Genomic DNA, 20,365 nt, shown 5'->3' with positions numbered 1-20,365 from the left:
GTGAAAACACACAGTGTCAGACTTCATACATGTAATCACTCTGCATCGACATTCAAATGTAAAAAAAAATAAACCTGTATGACTGAAACGGAATTTCTGCATTTTTCTAACACAATAATGATTGGACATTGAATTGTTACACACAATGTAATTATGGACGTGCTGTTTCTGTCTCAGGATACAAGAGGATTCTGCTCCAGAACTCCAGCTGCAAGTTCAAGTAAATCAATTTATTTCGATTTAAAGATCCCATCGACCGAAGCAGGAAGCGCTTGACGGAGGCTTGTAGCATAGCGACTGACTCTGATCATGGGCGTGTAGAAAAGGAAAAGCATCTTGTGACAGCTGTGCCGGCGGGAGTATCCAGGGTGCAAAAATGGGCCTTGGGACACTTGTCCCTCCTCCCAAAGCCTTGGTTGGTTTATCCCGTTGACGTGCTTCTAAAGAGCAGATGGCGTTACACATAAATCCTATTAACAACTTTCTGCTGATGGAGACACAGTGAGTGCAGGGCGTTCTCACTCTCTCATTATCTGCGCAGAAAAGCGTTTGTCCAACCTCTAAAGAGTCGGAGGCCAGGCCATGTCTGCAGAGAAGGTAAAAGGGCGGGGTCGTTCCCTTTTTTTTATATCAGCTCTTGAGATAATTACTCTCCAGGATTCATTCTGTTGCCTAGTGAGGATATTTTGTGAGCATAGGACCTGAGGAAGAGGAACTCGTTTGGAAGATTGTCTGTTAGAATATTTATCGATGGACTATTGGAGAGAGTTTAGAGGTGCATTTGTTGCCTAATTCATCACGTAAAGAGTGAAACGAAGACAGAAGAATATTCAGGTATAGATCAATAAGGTTACTGCAAGCTCAGAATGAGAAGGATTCCATCAGACTGCTACAGGTCATCAGTAAAGGCTGGACTTCAAAACTGCAAGGTATCTGCAGGCCGCAGCAGAAGAGTCCACCTTTATATTCATCCTGACGTTTATGGAGCTCGTGTTTCTGCAGAAACCTGGATGAGGACTCGGAGGCAGGCAGAGATAAAACACCAAACAGACACCCAAACACGCAACGGAGTCCCCCAACAAAAAGCAACTGGGCGGTAGTTCCTCCCTTTTGTTTCAATAGCCAACTTGATTTACTTTGAAAGATAAGATTTTACTTTGTGTCGCCAAACAACACTTTTCTGAAATAAGCAAGTAAATTCTCAAATCACCATAAATTAGGTCAAAATATTTCTTAAACAATATTTAAATGATATTTTTCGCAAAAAAACCCTCAATGAAACAAATGTGAATATGCTAGTGTGAAGTCGTATTTTAGTACAACAATGAATTTCCTTATGACAAAAGTCAGATCTTGTGTCACGACTGTGAATTGTGGACACGAATAGAATAACAGGATCTAATCTAATGGGATTATCGGGACTGTCTCCACTGACCTCCTTCTCTGGGACTTCAATGCATTGTTCCTGTGATTTTGGTCAAAACTTGTGTCGTCAGACTTTACAGCCTTTTTCCCATCATGCATGATCTTTGTGTTTTTTCTGAAACGTACTAAACAAACATGACCACAAGAACAAATACATTTTAGAACACACTCACACACACACACATATATATATATATATATATATATGGACCTTGTCAGGGGGACTAAGCGTGTCATGGTGAAATCTTGAGCAATGTAGATTTACATTATTTAGAAGCACAAAATAAAATTGATTTTTGAGACCTTATTTTTGATTTTCTGACCTTTATCACAATTTTTTTTATTTTTCTCTTCATGAAATGACGTCCTTGCCCTCGTGTATTCACTAGTATATGTGATTTCATGTTTGCGTTTTATTGTGAATTTAAGTGAAATACAGCCTCACCTGTCTTGTTATTACCTGCAATATTAATAGCTTTAGAGTTTCCACAATTCTTAAAAATATCTCCCCCTACCCCCCTTTCTGTCCTTGGCTATACATCTGATTGCAACGGTGAGTTATTTTTTATTGATAAGATCGTTTTTCTTTCTTCTTCAGTTAGCCTCAAGTCTAATTTCAGTTGTATTTTTAAAGGATATCTGTAGAAGCCAAAAAAGAAGAAAGAAGAGGCCGCCAGTACGACGAAGGAGGCCAAGCTGAATGGAAAAGATGCCAAGCCGAAAAAAATAAAGACAAAGAAAGATGAAGACGTGTCAGAGGAGGACAGTCATGTTATTCAAAGTACGAAAACTTAAAGGGAGAAAGGTGGTTGTTTGGTTTGTGTGTCTTCTTTGATCTAATCGTTACCATATTCCTCACAGACGGAAAGAAGGTGAAGAAAAAGAAACAAGAAAAAGACAAAGAAGAGCCAGAAAAGGATAAACAGAAGGAGGCAAAAAAGAAAGCCAAAAGCATCCCTAAAAAGAAAAAAGGTCTGTCGTGACCTCCTAGTGACAAACTATAAACTTTTATTCAAATCCACACAAATAAAACTCTTGATTGAAATTCTTAGGCTCAGACACGGACGATGACGACGATGAGGGAGACGCTCCCAAAAAGAAGACAAAGAAAAAGACAACAAGGGACAGCTCTCCGTCGGCGAGTTCTGCAAAAGAAAAGAAATCTAAATCTAAAGGTACAGCTTGAAGCAGTAAAGGGTATCATTTATGCGATCTAAACAGCAGTCACACTTTAGAGAGTGAGTAGAAACACTGATTCAGTTCTGCAAGCAAAAAAACAAGCAGTCTGGTGTGTTTTTTTATGTGGAAGTTGTTGCAATGGTCAAATTCTGAGAAATTATATCTACATTTTAAGAGAACGATTTTTAACATGCAGTTTATGTCTGTAATCTGGAGGGGAAAAGTCTGTTTTTCCAACTAACCACCAAAACAACTTGGAATATTAACTGGTTAAGTTGTCCATCACTTTTGTCCAGACCAATATGTCTCGTGGATGGATTGCTATGATGCCCTAACCCTAACCCTAACCCAGCAGAACAAAGAAATACATTTATGGATTCCATTGTTTTGTTTTGTTTTATCACTGCATGACTCACTGCTCTTGTAATTTTGTTTTGGTTGTCCAGAACAAAATTAGAGAAGACAATATGATTGACCAGCAACTTAATAGACAAATAATAAATAAATAAACAAATAAAAAATAAAGCTCAAAAGAAAGTCAATGTTAGATTGAATTTCATTACATTATTAGAAGAAGCACCAATAATGCTAATGTGGCTGTGTTCAGGAAATGAACAATTAAGCTGATGGCTGTCAGCTCTGGATTTAGAGCTCGTGTCTGCTGCCCTCTAGTGGCCATAAGTATATATTTGCAGTCTAATGTAATAACCACTTGAGTTGAGTCACTGTTGTGTAAAAATAAAATGTATGTAGCACATTAGTTTAATTTTTATTTTTAATTGAGCTTTTGGTACTGCAAAATAATAAATCATGACTACAGTGAAATAACTGAAGACAAAACTATCATGTAATCTCAACATTTCATTCAATCCTCATTTTCTCAACCGCTCTGTCCGTTACCGGGTCGCGGGTCGTGCTGGAGCCTATCCCAGCAGTTAGGGTACACCCTGGACAAGCCGCCAGTTCATCGCAGGGACACACACAGACAGACAATCACTCAGACTTACACAGCAATTTCGTGTAACCAATAATATCAACATTTACGAACTCCAATTCCAATGAAGTTGGGACGTTGTGTATATTCAATTGAATTCACTACAAAGAAAATATATTTAATGTTCAATCTGATAAACTTTATTGTTCTTTTACACAACGTCCCAACTTCATTGGAACTGGCGTCTGGGTTTTATCTTTTAGTTCGTTTTTTGAGATTTTTGCAGAACATCTAGCCACGACATCCCGGCATGCTTCAATTGTTTTTTCCTTCATTTACAGTAAAGGATACAGACACACACACACATAAACAAAGTGAAATCTGAATTGCTCCTGACCTTAAATTCTCAGAAATGTATTAAGGCAGCAGGAAGAAACCAAACGTTTGAGCTGACTCTGTAAATCTGCTCCAGTGTCAAATCCTTGTTGCTTGAATGCATTTTGGATTTACTCATACACACCTCATTTTCACACAGTTCCACTGTTCAGTGTTTTGGGATGAAATCTACATTATTCACCACTTTATGCATTCTCAGTGAAAAGATCGAATTCCTCGTGGTGCTCTCACACCAGACTCCGGAACCGGTATCAAGTTCAAGGATACATAATATTGTTTTTTTTTTACATTTTATTTCTTTGAATCTTATTAGAGGACAAAGACTCTGAAGGAAAAGAAAAAAAGTCCAAATCAAAGGAGAAGGACAAGAAGAAAGAACCAGCGTCCATGTTCCAGATAAGTGGAGAAAAAGACTCAAAAAGCAAGAAGAAAGGTTTTAACATTTGGATTGTCTCAAAATGACTCAGAAATGTCAAAAATATTTGTTGGTGCATAAGCTTGATAAAAATAAATAAAAAAAGAAGTAAATTTAACAGAAAATATTCATATCTGTTCCCTGAATAGCTCCAAAATCAGACAGTGACAACAGCGAAGAAGAGATAAAGTCGACTAAATCAAAGAAGAAGTCCGCCGCTGGCTCAGCGTCCATGTTCCAAACATCAGGAGACAAAGGAAAAGACAAGAAGACAAAGAAGAAAGGCAGGTTGTCAGGGCTACCTCAACGCTCCTTTAAGCCACTGAATCCAGTCTGACATATTCCCATTGCATATTTCAGGAAGGGCTGAGAACACAGACGATTCCGAGTCGGAAAAGGATGAGAAATCAAAGAAGAAGAAGAAGGACAAAGGGAAGAAGAAAAAGGTTTCTCAGCTCTTCACTGCCATTTCAACGGTATCGTTCAGTGTCGCCGGCATGCCTGAATCCAAATTAACGAATCTGTGTGTCTTTGCCAGGAAAGATCTCCGTCACCTGAAATCGAGTTTGACGACTTGGAGAAGTTTGTGATGCAGCCGGCGCCGCAGGGCGTGACCGTCAAATGTAGGGTGACCCGGGACCAGAGGGGGATGGACAAGAGCCTGTACCCTCTGTACTACATCCACCTCGACAATGAAAAAAAGGTCTGCGCTGGCTTCATGGCACTACCTGATGCTTTATTTCTGCGTACAGGTTTAGGTTTCATGAGATTGATCATTCTTTTCTTTATAGACGTTCCTGTTGGCAGGCAGGAAACGAAAGAAGAGCGCCACTTCGAATTACCTCATCTCCACCGACGCTACGGATTTATCGAGAGGTCGAGAGAACTTTGTTGGAAAACTAAGGTAAAATTAATTAATTCATTCATTCATGTTATTCTTCTATGCCGAGTTATTTATTCTTTCATTTACTCTGCAGGTCCAATTTAATGGGGACAAAGTTCACCGTATTCGACAATGCCCTAAATCCAGAAAGAGCTCTTCCAGACCTGTCTAATGCCCGTCAGGAGTTAGCAGGCATAATCTATGTAAGTCATTAGAGTCAACTTGTGTTTCTTAAATAATGTCTTCGGATTCATTATTTTTTTTTACAATTATTTCTTGCAACAGGAAACTAATGTGTTGGGGATGAAAGGACCAAGAAGGATGACCGTCATCATCCCGGGAATGAACAAAGACAATGAGCGAGTTCCTCTCAGACCCAGAAATGTAAGATCAATCGACATAATAAATGCACATAGAGTTCTGATTACATCACAATTACTTCACCTCCTAAGATGTAGATCATGTTTTATCACATGATCTACACACTAACTCACACGGTCGCCATGCCCTGCTGTGCACGTTGTCATCACTTGACATTACGACTGGCAGCTTGCTTTATTTTCGGCTGCTTTTTATCACAATGCCAAGCTGCATCGTGGCATTTCTCCTCTGTGCTTTCCTGACTTAAGCTTTGCCAATGCTTCGCAGGAATGTGACGGCTTGCTGATCAGGTACCAGAATAAAAGGATGGAAAACCTGATCGAGCTTCACAACAAGACGCCCGTCTGGAATGAAGAAAGTGCTTCTCATGTACTTAATTTCAACGGCAGGGTCACCCAGGCCTCCATTAAGAACTTCCAGATTGTCCACAGTAAAGACTGTGAGTAATTTTTTTAAACACTTTTTTTAAGGACAAGAACCTTGTCTCAATCAAAACCTGATGAGCATTCGTTAAAAAAAAAAAACTTCCACGTGTCAATGTTTGTATTGACTTTTTCCTGGGTCGCACTACCCATACAAGTTGCATTCATCTTCCCCAGAGGAACGTGTCACTTCAGAGATCTCAGCTCCTCCATGAATCTGATTCTGATTCAAATTATTTCATAAAGAGAGTAAAAACATCCACCTTCAGCTGTCCAACCATCGGTGACAGATAAGTCATGACATCATGCCTTTTCCTTTAAGTTTAGATGCCTTTATTCAAGACAGGGTTACCATGAATAGCAGCAACATCTGTGGCAGCCGGCCCAGCTGCTCTTGCACGTTGCTTATGAACAATGGACAGCGTGCAGGCGAACATTATATCCGCATGGTAGCGCAGTCAGTTCGACCATGTTAGCGTGACAAAATTCACATATGGCACGACGGTAACAAATTTCTTTCTTACTTTATTATAGTTCAAACTAAACAAGTGCTTCTGAAACAAGATGCCATTTTGACCACGCTTGATAAATATTTTAGTTTACGCTTTAAAAAAAAACAGCAAACCAGTTCAGAACTGTTGAAAGAAAAGCTAAAATATGTCAGATCTGACAAACTATCATTTGAATTAATTCTACCCTCATTTTTTATAGTGCAGCTTAACCAGGTAAGGAAAAAATTGCTAGCTTGGTATTTAATGTTTGCCAAACCTTTCTATGTTCACAAAACATGCCATTTTGAATGATAAAATAATTAAAAATAATTAAACTACATATCCAAGCTTTTAACATTCATTGTTTTCTTCCAGTGGACTACATTGTGATGCAGTTTGGCCGAATCGCTGACGACATTTTCACCCTGGATTACAAATACCCCATGAGTGCTGTGCAGGCATTTGCCATCGCTCTCTCCAGTTTTGATGGTAAAATTGCATGTGAATAACAAAAAGTTGTCATTTTAAGATGAGTTTTTATTGTCATTGTTACACTTTTTACACTGAAAACAATGAAATGCCATTTACACCCTAGTCAAGGGCCCCTTGAAACAACCACACACACACACACACATCATGCATTTATGCATGGGGGCCCCAAAGGTTGCAGAGGGGCCAGGTGCGCCATGATTGGCGCACCTGGATCAATTGGGGGGCGGTGCCTTGCTCAAGGGCATCTCGGTAGTGCTCTAAGGGTAAAAATGGCCTCTCTCCAGTCACCAGCTCACGTTCCTTATATTTGATTTTTTCTTCAAATTTGGGATCGTCCTTGGGTGCAGATCAGATGGATACGCTAATCATGCCGGTTTTGTCCAATCATTGCAGACAATGCCCATAAAGGTGGAAGAGTAAATCTGATCATCGCCCCTGTCCCTCAATGGTGATGAATCATTTCAAACAATTTGGGATCCAGATGATGATCCAGATCAGCTCCAAAAGCATTTCATCCAAATCCATTAATCACCTTTTTCCATTCTAAAAGACAATAAGATAAATTGATGCCAGCATGAACATACTCTTTCTTGGCTGTAATAATAACCAACAGCTATGAAGGAATAAGACAATGACTAAGTCATGACAGCCACCTTACACAACAGGCTGTCCACATGTTAGTGACATTACTGGGGCATAAATTCTAGGTAGAGTAACAGACGTGTACATTTTTGGAATATGAATGTCTTTATTTGTTAGAATTGTGTGTAAACATGTTGCGTTTGGTGAAATATTCACTTTGGTTAAGTTTTACTCCTGTGCCCATCCGAGATGAGTGTGATTTTGCTCCTGTAGGCTAAAATTGTGTGATTTTTTGTCTTTGTTTTTTTTTTTTACACTGGCTGCCTTTGTTACATTTGTAGACTGATTGCACTCATGTTGTTTAATAAATGTGAATCATTTTCCTTAATTGAAGCACTTTTTAGTGTGTCACACTCTAAGGAAACAGATGCTGCTTCTGCATGAAAGAAAATTGTGGTCATGTGCATAGAGCACGACCTCTATCATAGTAGAAATACCATAACCACAGTCATAGTAGAATATTAGCAGAGTGCTTAAAAATGCAAAGGAAGGGAAATTTAGATCAATTTTGAGGCAACAGCACTCAAAACGATAGATACCAACACAACACCAACATTAATTAGTCTAACTTTATGAACCTTATAACTATATAAGGAGCTGGCTCTGACCAGAATTAATGATTTGATCATTTGTCAATATTAATAAAATCTGTAAAACGACAACAAGATCAGAGGCATTCAAAGACGGATTCCTTCTTGCTGCTTTTGAGAGGCCCCCACACTCCTCTCCAGAGTTCACCCGACACGTTGAGAGGATGAAAAACCTGTTTGAGCCGAGGGCCTTGCGAGTAAGTGCCGTGCATTCTGCCTGAACCTGCTCAGGCAGTTGTCCCAACTCGCAGATTAAACGAGGCCTGAAGCTGGCAGTTTTTCAGGACAGATGCTGCAAGGTGAGTTCTTCTTCTGCTATTGTCTTTATTTTCCCTCAGGTGACTTCCAGTTATACAACCAGCCTAGACAAATCTTGCCATTTTTAAATGTGAACACAATTTGTGTTTTAATTAGTAAAATTAAATAAACTTTTTTCCAAATAGCAATTTGCTTCAATCTACCCCCTTTCAGTTCATCAGGGTTACAAAACCTTTGAAATATAGTAATTTGTCTTTATCTCATTGAAAAGTGAACCGGAATAAAATTAATTTAATAATACACTGTTAAGTGTTGCAACCATGTTGTTAACCAACAGAAGGAGCTGTTCCTGAATGTAAAACAAATTTGTTATCATCAAGAGATGAAAAATAAAATCATTCGGGCATCAATTTCCAATTTTTTACTATTTAGTGAAGAAAAATTCTTCTTCTTCGGTTGCTATATCTTCAAGTGTTAATCCAACTACAGTTTGATATTGTGAATTTATAGACAGTTATAACATGAAGGTCGGAGAAATACCACAGCAAAACTAAAATTAGTTTTATGTCATATTTTGTTTCATAAATTCAAACGAACACAATTTTCAACTTTCATCAAAATTGTTCTTCGCGCCGTCACGCACCGGTTCCAGGCCTCGGAGCTGCAAGCAGGAGCACGGGGGGGGGGGGGTTAGTGGGCGGAGCCCGCAGTGAAGTCACTGCCCCCTCCAAGCCTTTGACTGACGCGCACCAATGGCTCCTCCTTTGCAAGTCTTTTTCCCTCCCCCTTCTTTTCCAGTGTAGTGCGTTGATTTCATACCAAAGTCATACTTAACATTCCACTTATACTGTCAAACCTCTGAGAAATATTAGGGCAAACAACAAGGCGCCAAATTAAAACAAACTAACCCAAGGGAGCAGCTGCTGCCATTGAAGCAGAAGAATTAAAAAAGGTGAGTTCTCCTCTGATGTTCCCTCTTTCTTTAGAGAACCTTTCTGGGAAGTTTTTTTTTTTCCTTTTTTTTTTCATGCCGCTCGTCTCGATGAAGTTTTCAGATCATTGTCATTTTTTGCATTTTTCCGTGGAGCTCCGCTCGTTGGGAGGGAATCACTCACACAACGTTAGGAAATCGATACGCTATTGTGCTGGAACCACTTTGCCAGTTGTTCACAGAGATATATCTGACAGTCGCTGTTTCCAGCGGTAAGAGGGACGCGCGTCACTTTTGACAGCCGAAGCGGGACAATGTGTTTGTGTTGTGTCTCGAACAGCTCCCACCTGGATCCAACGCGTCCATCCTTGTTTTTCAAGAGGGACCCGACAGTTACAATTACAGCGGAGAGACGGGAACGAATCGGAAAACACGCCAGCCCGTTTTGGGACCTCTGCATCCGAAAGGTGGGAGAAGTTGATGAGTTGTCTGGGGCTGCGCTGCTCATGGGTCCATCGGTGTTTAAAAAAAAAGAAAAAAGAAAATCCCAGCGCGCGCACACACGCACACACACACATCTATCTATCTATATCTATTGCATTATTTAACTTCATTCCACAGTTGATTTATTTTATGCCAATTGGTTTAGTAAGCGACAAACAAAGCAACAAAGGACTTTTGTTAGACACCACCATCACAAATGGTTATGACACAATGTAATAACCATTTGCGTCCACTGTGATCATTTAATTAGTAACAATTAATCTGTCAGTCTGCCTTGTTTTTGAAATGGATGAAGCCTCCGTTCCTTTTCTTTCTTCCGTGCCAGCAAACATACCTGGGATGATTCTCTGCAAAGTCTCACTAAGTGCATCACCTCACAGATGATTTGCGACGCATGCATGGATACGGCCAAGCGAGCTAATAGTTAACTCCATGCAAACCACCTCAGGCTTCAGCTGCTCCATGTCTGGCAGGACAGTTCAGTTAAACTTTGTCTTTGAAAATAAAATACATAAATATTTAAACAGATCAACATTTCATCGCTAATCTGAAAATGTCTAAAACAACACGCTGGCACCTCCTTCGTGCTAAATGTGTACAGACGCATGAGCCGCCCAGTTAAATCACTTGCAGTCAACAGGTCTGACGAAACAGCAGAATGCAGTCTGTCGGGTCAGTCACAGTTAGCAGAATAACCTGTTGAAGTTTCAGTTTAACTGCTATCCATTCCCTCGCTGCAGCATTCCCAGTCGTATTTGTAATATATATATATATATATCCGGTAATATAACTTGGACCCTGTCCTATGATGTCCTCGCCGGGTCTTTGTGAGAACGAAGCTCCTCGCCGGGGCCACGGACTTCACATTTGTTTCTCATCCTTGCAGCTGTGAATTCAAACCTGACAGGCTCTTTGCGAGGACTTTGAAGTCAGGCAAGCGTCTGTTCGTGCTGCGATCTTCTGATGCAACACTGATTTAGAGGATGATCAGATAACAGGCGGCACGTTTTCTTTTCCTGTTGGTCCTGTTAGGTCAGGGCGTAGCAACCCAAAACCCCCGCAGCCCTTCTTAAGCGCCATCCGCTGCTAACATATGGAAGCGATGTTCTGAAGTGAAATGACCAAACAATGTATCCTCCAATGTGCCTAATAATAGATTTTGACTCTGATGGGTGAATCTGGAAAATATTAAGGATTCTGCTGCTCCTACAGATTTCCCCTCATTGTTTTATGCAGCCTGAACGCATCAGCCCCCAACCCAACCGTACAATGTGGTTCAAGTTCTCCTTTATGTTTTTCAGCTCGTGAGCATTTTATACTGAGCACGTTGAAAAGAGACAGTTTTACTACATAGCCCATGCTGCGGAGGTCAATTAGATAGCTCAGGATAATATCCTCTTCAGATGTCTGTTTTCTCTCCTCTTGCTCCACATCTGTGTCCCTCCGGGCCATTTAACAGTGGGAAGAGTTAATGAGCATGTGGTCTGTTCACGAGGACGAGAAAAGTCTCTAATCATCCCGGCGTTTTGGATTTTGAAAACACTTAATCGGACTGTCGGTGGCTCCAGCTCTTCTGTGGCGTTTTGCGTTGCTTTCCTTTTGTGGAGTGTGTTTGCCTGGACGCAGGTCTGTTTACCGTTTGTCAGCCGCAGCTTCACCCCCGTTTGTGCTAAAACCCACAGAAGACTGGATAATGACCCCCCCCCCCCTCCCCCACCCACCCATTTGTGCCGACGTTGCTCACTTTTTTAGCACCGTCCCCAGAAGTGCTTGTCCAAATGGTGGACACTTTGCCCCCGCTGTTAGCCCAGATTTGAACAAATACCACTTCTGTCTGGGTTGCAGCTCCTGCAAAGAAAAGCCTGCAGCAGTCAGCAGAAGGACATTACTGGCAATCCGGAATACAATGTAAAGTTGTGCACGGCTAGCAGCAGCTGAGTTTAAGCGTGCGGCGATAAGACTGCATCGTGATTTGAGACACAGGCAACGCCGGTGCACATGCAAAGGGATAAACACAACTTGCACTTCATGCTTACTTTTTGGCACCAACCCCCCAAAGAGTGATCAAATCTCTCTTTAAACATTTACCAATCCTCAGTAATGCAATGCATCAACACTGTGCTCATGTTAATGCACTGCACATGTTTACATATCCTGCAAACCATGAGGTTTTAACAGATAAGCTTCCTGGCCTCCTATTCGGACTGCTCAAGGGGGGGGGGGGGGGGGCAGGGAGTGGCCTAGAACAGTGCAGTCTTTGTGTCAGCTGTCCCCAAGTTGCTAAACGTTTTAGTTGTTCTCCCTCCTATGACCAGCCCTTTCAGTGATGTTCCACGCAATGCGCTCTCCAGAGAGGAGAATCACATTGTAAAACATGTCCGTGGGAGGATGTGTGCCAGCGTTTGCAGCTCCTCCAGCCTCCATTGCAGATAACAGTAGGCCCACACTCAGTCTGGGCCCTGTGTGTCGCCCTGGATCTCCAGTGACCCAAGGGCACTCATGTGAAACGCCTTTTAATCCCTGCGCTCACAGTGTTGTGCGTTTGGGGGGAGCTTCTCCTCGGGCTGCTCCTAATAGAAAACAACACGTGGGTCTGCGTGAGCTTGAGGATGAGCCTGACCACAGTTTAAAAATGTGCAACAAGTTACGTCCCCCGGTTGTCTTTTATTTCTTTTTTTTTTTTCCTTGTAAGAAAAACCTGCAGATCAAAGTCATGCTTGCTTTTAAATGCCATGTTCCACAGTTCATACGGTTAGTTGAGTTATTGGCCTGTGCGTTCTGTTCGCATGTCTTAAAGGTTTCACAGATTATGGCTTGAAACCACTCCCCTCACCACAAAAGGACCAATTCAGGCTAGGATGACTTTTCCGCTACGTTCCCTGGAAAATTTCCGATTAAAATGCTGATTCAGGCCGTTTGAAAAAAAAAAAACACGCTCCCTGGCGCACTCGCCTGTTTTGTGTCAGTCTTTCCCTGCAGAACTGGATCTCGGCTTTGAATAGCTGAAAGTGCTATGGTTAACGGTAGACCAAGTAGCCCGCAGCGCTCATTGTCAAAATAGAACAATGAATAAACGAGGCCTTGGCTCAACTTGTGATGGACTCATTTATCCGCCTGAGCTTCTCAGTGACTCATCGAGGAAACCAGCAACCTCTTAATTACACCAGAGAGCGAGTTACACTGTTCAGCAAATCGTGTTGCACAGTTTTGCATGCAAAGCAATCGCTGCAAAGGTTTTTGTTGTGTTCCTTTGGGGCACGCAGCTGGTGCCAAGCAGCAAATGTCTGACTCGACATGGGGGGGTGCATGTGTGTACGAGTGTGTGTTGTCACAGCATCCGCCTGTTGCCGTGTGAGCTGCTGGCTGTTCTGCTCTCCTCTCACTGCGAGCTCTGATTGTTTCCTTTGCGCCGTGCCAGATAGGAAGTAGGAGGAAGTTATTGGAGGAGCTGGAGAGAATTTATTAGGGGCAAACACAGATGCAGGATGGTCTCTCTCTCTCTCTCTCTCTCTCTCTCTATCTATCTCTTTTACTGGAAATACTGGCAAAATTCAGAACGGACACTGGTGCTGGTCCTCAATTAATCAATTTACTGGATGAAAGTAAACGCAGATACATGTAAGCGTTAATGCGTATTTGTGTTTCTGCATGTCAGAAGAAGACATTTCTGCTTCTTGTCAGAGAGCAGCCATCCTGGCTCGGAACCTAAAATGTTTTCTTTATCTGTAATCTGACCTCAGAGCAGCTGCTCCTCCTGCCACCAAGTTCTGTTTCTACTGTCAAGTGTGTGTCTGTGTTTGTGTGTGTGTGTGTGTGTGTGTGAGAGAGAGAGAGAGAGAGAGAGAGGGTCTGCGAGCGCCTCAAACGTAATAAAACGTGCAGATTTCCGACTGGATTTATTTCTGTGTGCAAAAGCTCGGTTCTATGTGGATGTGTTTAACGCTCAGTTTAGCAGGGGGGGGCTTTCAGCTGCCAACAGGATTCGGTTCTTTGCCAGCGAGTGTCCCAACTCTTGCAGCAACATTACAAAGGCTGCATTTTTTAGACATGAACAAATTTGGTTAACCAACAGATTGAAGTATCGTCAGTACATTATGCCAGAGGGTGATGACGGCGAGACAAACACGACAGACTTGATGGCTCTGCAGTGAAAGCGACAGATTTGACGAACGTCTGTTAGCAATCTGCTTTTGGAAAAGAGACAGTGGAACTGAGCACACGGACAGGATAGGGGGGGCTGCTTATTACATCACGCTGGGACCAAAAGTCAATTAGAAATCGTGTAAGCACTCAGAGAGCGCAGACCTCCGCCAAGCAGCTCATTCCCCTCCTAATTGGATTAACACCGTCCACAGGGTGATCTGGATCATCATCAAAAGGTTCTAAATTGTTCTTGGTATCTTTACACACCAACCATGAAAAGTAAACGTGAATCAGAGTTTTTAAATGATTTGTGAATCCATAAATGGAGTTTTTAATGTTAAAATGAAATATTTTTTCTTGACCTCATTCTGGAACAGATCCAGAAGACATTTAGCCTGATAGTTCATATCGGACCCCTTTACGACTGTGATCATTTTATGATTAGCTCGCTAGCTGTGGGCACCTCAGGCAGCTGTGAACTCAGTTTCAAGCTAAAACAACGTGAAAATGTTCCGTCTCCTGCTGGGTCAATGGATATTTAAATAGTTAAATTTAGGTCTTATCGTGTCCCCGTCATTAGACTTCATGAATGTGAGAAGACAAAGCCTTTGTCGGAAGAAAGATGGAGATTATGGCTGGCTCGGATCAACAGGAGATATACTCCCTCAAAACATTTAAGAATGAGCTCAGAGCACTTTGTGTTAGGTGTGTATCTTATTATTTGTTGACAGACGTAATTTACTCAGTACTATCTTGTGTAACTGTTTCGTAAGACAGACGATCGTTCACCGGCTTGATTGTAGCCTCGGACGCAAAGGCTACAGGAAGTGGTCGAAACTAGTCAAGCAGGTAAACAATCCTTCTGTCTGACTAAAATAACGTTAAAAGCTGTGAAAACCAAGAAGACAGAATGAACCTTTTCCAACGACTATCTCGTTTAAAAGCTGGTAACTTGTGAGTGTCATAATTTAGATTGCGTTATTGTAGAAAGTAACTAGATCGAGCACGTCTGCGCTGCATTAAGTCACTACCGGTACATGAATTGTGCCACAATTAAGACCTTAAAACGCATTGAATGGAGTTCAGACTGACATTAGGAATAAAGTTCTTGAGAAACTTTCATTTTTTCTGCATAAGTTTATTTGACAGGCAATTATGTTGCCTGTCAAATGTTTGTGTTTCTCTTGTTCCTTTCAATCAAACATCTGAAACTGGAAAGCTCAGTGTAAAATATATATTATTATACATGCATATTGTAAAACCCTTTATTTTGCAACCTTAAACATTTGAAAACCCTGGTGGGGATGTTTTGGGCCCGGTGGTTCAGGGTTCTGATGACCCCTAAGTTGTCCTGCAGTGGATTTTGGGAATCAAAAAGAAGATTCTGTTCCATGTGGGTGGGTTTTCTGTACACCTCGATGTTGAGGTTTCCATCCATTTCAATGTGTACCGCACAGTCCAAGAAAGGCAGGGCGTTGTCCTTCAGATCTTCACGGGTGAACTTGATGTTACGATGTGGTCTTGATGTGGTCTGTCAAGGCCTCCACTTCTTGGGTCCTGATTTTTACCCATGTGACATTCACATATACCTGAACCAATGGCTGGGTGTCGTTCCCCAGGTTCATAGTAAAAGAGGTCTGTTAATGACTTCTCTTTCTCCAGATGTTGCAGGAGGCTGATGCTTTTCTTCTTGTAGCTGCTGGTCGGGGTCCCGCTTTAGGGTCTCATAAGTAGCTGTGTCACTGAGCAAACAATGTACTGTGGATAGCAGTTGTAGGCTTCTGGGAATAATATTATTCTGCCTGCATTGTATGTGGAAACGAAGGTGGTTCCTGTAGTCAGCCAGTTTTCTGGAAGTATTCTCACACTCCTGTTCGTCCCAAAGTTTGTTCCGACATGTCTGTGTAGGTTCTCATGTCTCTCTCAGTCATCCGGGTAATGGTAAATCCCGACAAACAGAAACCAAGAGTCAACTGGACTTGTTCAAGTTAGATTGAAGACGGTTCACCTCTCATCCAAGAGGCTTCTTCAGGTCTAAACGACGAGTAGAGAAAGAAGGCAGAAATTCATATTTCTGCCAGTTCTACTAGTAAATTCCAAATATGAGTCTGTATTCTCTACTCATGGTGACCATGATTCAGAAAGATGAACCCTGCATGAGAAAATGTTTTTGTTTGTTTTATACAGTTTTTTTTTTTATCAGTAACATTAAAAAAAGTTTTTTCTTATAAGCTCAGGCTCAAGCACAGGCTGTCTTGACCTCATTAAAATGTTTTTTTGGTCTTTGAGGAGGAGCCAGTTTCTGTTGAAAATCAGTTTCCTTGAAAAAGAAGGCAGTTTCATTTAGAAAGCAGCTTTTAAATGAAATAATAATGACTGTGAAATTAACAGCAGAAGCGTAAAGGCTTGTTGTATTCTGAGCAACTGTGATTTTCTTTTTTCTTTTTTTGTATCGATGCCACTGTTTTTAGTTCAGTGGGCTCAAATGGCTCTCATGGTGAGATGTTTAATCTCTGGATGTATTTTCTATGATCCATCCTGTTTGGTCTTACATGTGGGTTGGTTGGATGAGAGAGACGTTGCCATCATGTCATAAAAATCGGAGACACTGAGTCAAAGTCTTGACTTTGAATTGCATGCACTGTCTGAGTAGAAATCCATCTGGGTGATCCATCTGAGAGAATCGAGATGAGCTCATGTTCAGTGGAAGATACGACTTTGGGGAATAAAAAGAGACATTATAAAAAAAATTAAACCTTTTTTTGGCTCTGCTGTGCTTTCTGTGTTATGAATGTCACGCCGTCCTGCTGTTGTTACTGGAACACACCGCCTCGGTTTGTTGTTCTGCCTGTAGGTGTACGTAAGGGATTTCCTACGCGCTGTGGCACACTTTAAACAAACGCCTGTAATGGAATCCCTTTCCTACAGACAACTTTCCTCCATGTGACCCAGCAGCCTGAGAGTGACTCAGTAGAATTACAGGAATTCATTGGGACATTTCACTGCGCACAATCCTGTCTAGGAAAAAAAGAAAGAAAAGAAACTCAGTGCAGTGCCAATAAACATGAGCTGGATCATGGAAGTAGTCCGAGCAGAGATAAGCCCGCTGCTCCATGATCACTCTGCTCAGGGCTGGGAAAATGGAAAGTGGGATCCTGGTGCATGAATTAACTTTAGAGGCAGATAGCTTTGCAGCTTTTATTTCTCCTGCATGACTTAATTACGTAACGTATTAGTGGAGGTGTTCCCTTTGATTATTATGCTAAAGTGCCCGTCATTCAGTCATGATCCTTCAGGAACACCTCCCATCTGTTAACCACCTCAACTTCAATGCCTATCAGCAGATTATCAACGTTTCAAAGCATCAGTCGCCATCGGGTACACCTCTGTGTACATGGAGTTCATTTTCTCATGGGAATTGTCACTTATCGAGACATTTTTGAATTTTTTTAACAGAGCTGTGCTGTGTTTAATCACGATAAATAGCTCAGACGATGTGCCGGCAGTAAACCACGATGGGACCTGAATGTCTAAAGTCTTTGACTTTGCTTTTGCGTTGGATTAACTGTCGCGCCAAGCTGTGCTCCTGCCATGCGATCATGCCTGTCGTCCTGATCTTGGGTCGTGTGACTTCAATAGAAGCTGGATTGAAAAATGACTCTGCTGACAATGCCCTGCTTCTAGTCGGAGCCCTGAGAGTCACAAAGCAGGAGCGTGTTTCGCTGCTGATGTTGCATTCCAGCTGGAACAATACTGCTGTTTTCCAGACCCCAAACTGGATGCCTAAATTGGACAACATCCCCCCCCCCCCCCCCCCCCTCCTCAAATGTCCCCCCACTTCTTCCCCACATACCCCCCCGCGCTCCCCCTCATCTCGCCAACCATCCAACCAACCAACCCACAACCCACTCCTCCCATGCACGCATCCTCTAGTCTCCTGTCCTTATTTGGGTAGAGACGTTCTGACTGCTGGCTGGAGGGAGGGGGGGTGGCAGGGGAGGGAGAGGCTGGGCGTTGGGTTGACACAAGGGAGGCAGGAGGAGAAACACTCGCAGCCCTTTCTTAATAAGGACATGTCTGGAATTCAAGCCCCTCGCTTGTTGAAGAGCCTCCTCTCCCTTTTTGCAGCACCTTACTTCAGCACAGCCTCGCGAGCTCCCCGAAGGTCGTCAGATCGGCCTCACGCTGAAGTTGAGCTGCCGAGGAGGCCTGCTGTGTCGTCGCAGCTGTAATCGGGCCGAGACAATGGAAGGGGCCACCCCTTACCCATGCTCTAACTTTTGTGCAGACGATTGCCCCGTCTGCACTAAAGCTGTTGCCGTCCAGCACCTATGGATCTATTAATGAAATATTCTGGGCTGGTCTGAAGACTGTTTTTTTTTTTTTTTTCTACATGATCACTCAATCAAATATCTGCTGAACTTGAGTCTGAGACAAAAAAAAGTGCACTAAAGATTAGACTCTTTGCTTGTGTAGATGTTTCCCTTTTAAATCGATACCGACATGCAGGCGGCTGGCATGAACTAAGGTGAATGGCTCATGTCACGCCAGGGAGCTGCCGCTGTCATTTAAACCATGCATTTAATCCCATTAGGGCTATATCTTATTACTATATACATGAAGGATGATTATAGTAAAGTAATTAAAGGTGGTATAGTGGCAAATATTGGTTTTAGTCAGAAATATAGATGCCAAATATTTTTGATAATTGAATATTTTTTTAATTTTTCAAGCTGATAATTTATAATGCAATTTTATTTTTTGTCAGGCATAGAAAAATGTAAATATTCTTTGGTCGACTAAAACAAGACATATAACGGCATTACTGCATTTCTAAAAACAGTTTATTATCATTTATGGCATTATAGGCTATAGACACAATAATGAAGTACATACGGTAATTCACAAAGTGAATGATAATAAACGTAGTTCATAGGGGCCACAATTACACATTTTTAACATTTTCAAACTAGCAAGATGACTAAACAAGACAACGCAGACACATTCCCAAATTAAGCTTGGGAATGTGACAATGAAGTGTAGATGATAGAATAATCCACAAATGGGCAGGTTGTTGTCGCTTCCTTAGTTTTTGCCTCGCTGCCGTGTTAAGTATCACGCATCAGAAAGAATGTGATTGAACTAACCCTAACGGCGGCGACTCGAAGCGGCCCAGTCATGTGACGTGCGAGGCCTGGGGCGGATCACTTGAGCGCTCCATTTCAGTGTTGAGTTTTAACACCGTGACCCTGCTGCTGCAAGCGGGTCCTCCACAGCCAGCATCCTCTCAGCTAAAATTAGCAGCTTGACCTGTGGGTATTTGTCCAACTCCCATTTGTGCGCATGGAACTTCACGGTGTGAATTGCATCCTTGTTGAATATCACTGCAGGAACTTGCGCGACTGGCCCTGTTTTAAGTGCTGATTGGAAGGGAAAAGACGCATCACTAATTCTCTTCATCTCTTTGATGATTCTCTGATGATGTGGCCGAACTGCTCGTGGCTATAAAGTGTGAAGGCTTTCAGATACCGAGCGATAAACTTGATGCTGAGGCTAGGGGAGATTTCAAGGCTATCATGAATTGCCTTTCATGTAATGTTACAAATGAGACTTGATCAGACTTTATCTCATATTAGGAATTCCTTCACATTTAATTAAAACCCACTTGGCTCAACATCCTTTGTGTAATTGTTCACACAAAGAATCCGTGTTACACTTTAACTGTGATTCTTAAAGTGTTCTCTCTCTCTACCTGGAAAAATATACTGTTTATACCCAATTTACCATTTTATTTGACTTGGGGAGGGGGGGGGGGATCACTGGGGTGTCATGGATTGGAACATTTTTCCACAAGACGCCCATTTATTGAGTTTTTCATAAATCTCTCTGAGCAGTTTCGCCAACCAAAAGTAAAATGTTTGTCTTTTTTTGGTAGAGTCTTTACTTTAAAGGCATGTATTTATTTATTTTATTGCTAGAAGCAAACACGAGTTGTGTGAGGTACACTTGTTCACAGTGGCCAGCTCATGTCTCATATATGTCTCATATTCTGACACTTCTTCCACCATATCTGTCCACTTCCTCGCCTTACTTTGGTTTGGCTCTGGAGATTCTAAGAGAAAACTGTGCATTTAAATGCACAGTTTCCCAGCAAGTGGCATTGAAGAACAACAGCCACTTGCCGTCGTCCCATACAACAGTAAACTGGCCTTAAGCCTAATAAATTCATGGCGTTTAATAGCCTGTCGAGTTAACATGATCTTATTCCGTGATTTTGGA

General features: G+C 41.9%; 1 protein-coding gene across 1 annotated transcript; it reads left to right on the top strand.

Moving 5' to 3' along the window:
• Positions 1-582: 582 nt before the first annotated feature.
• Positions 583-7,035, top strand: tulp1a (TUB like protein 1a). Its single transcript, XM_068742689.1, has 13 exons — positions 583-597; positions 2,071-2,206; positions 2,287-2,397; positions 2,478-2,600; positions 4,248-4,367; positions 4,499-4,637; positions 4,714-4,795; positions 4,888-5,052; positions 5,141-5,253; positions 5,327-5,435; positions 5,518-5,616; positions 5,881-6,052; positions 6,902-7,035. The coding sequence occupies exons 1-13, from the start codon at positions 583-585 to the stop codon at positions 7,033-7,035; spliced, it is 1,518 nt and encodes a 505-aa protein (XP_068598790.1).
• Positions 7,036-20,365: the final 13,330 nt, after the last annotated feature.

Source organism: Brachionichthys hirsutus, chromosome 8, assembly GCF_040956055.1.
Source record: "Brachionichthys hirsutus isolate HB-005 chromosome 8, CSIRO-AGI_Bhir_v1, whole genome shotgun sequence".
In the NCBI taxonomy this organism is placed as follows: domain Eukaryota; kingdom Metazoa; phylum Chordata; class Actinopteri; order Lophiiformes; family Brachionichthyidae; genus Brachionichthys; species Brachionichthys hirsutus.
Note: the sequence above shows the minus strand (reverse complement) of the source record. Positions and strands in the feature narration are given on the sequence as shown.

What these genes read in the sequence shown, in the direction of transcription:
- tulp1a (XM_068742689.1), top strand. An exon ending in AAAGAAATCTAAATCTAAAG is followed by an intron (nt 2,601 to 4,247) that starts GTACAGCTTGAA and finishes GAATCTTATTAG; the next exon opens with AGGACAAAGACTCTGAAGGA. An exon ending in ACCTCGACAATGAAAAAAAG is followed by an intron (nt 5,053 to 5,140) that starts GTCTGCGCTGGC and finishes TTTTCTTTATAG; the next exon opens with ACGTTCCTGTTGGCAGGCAG.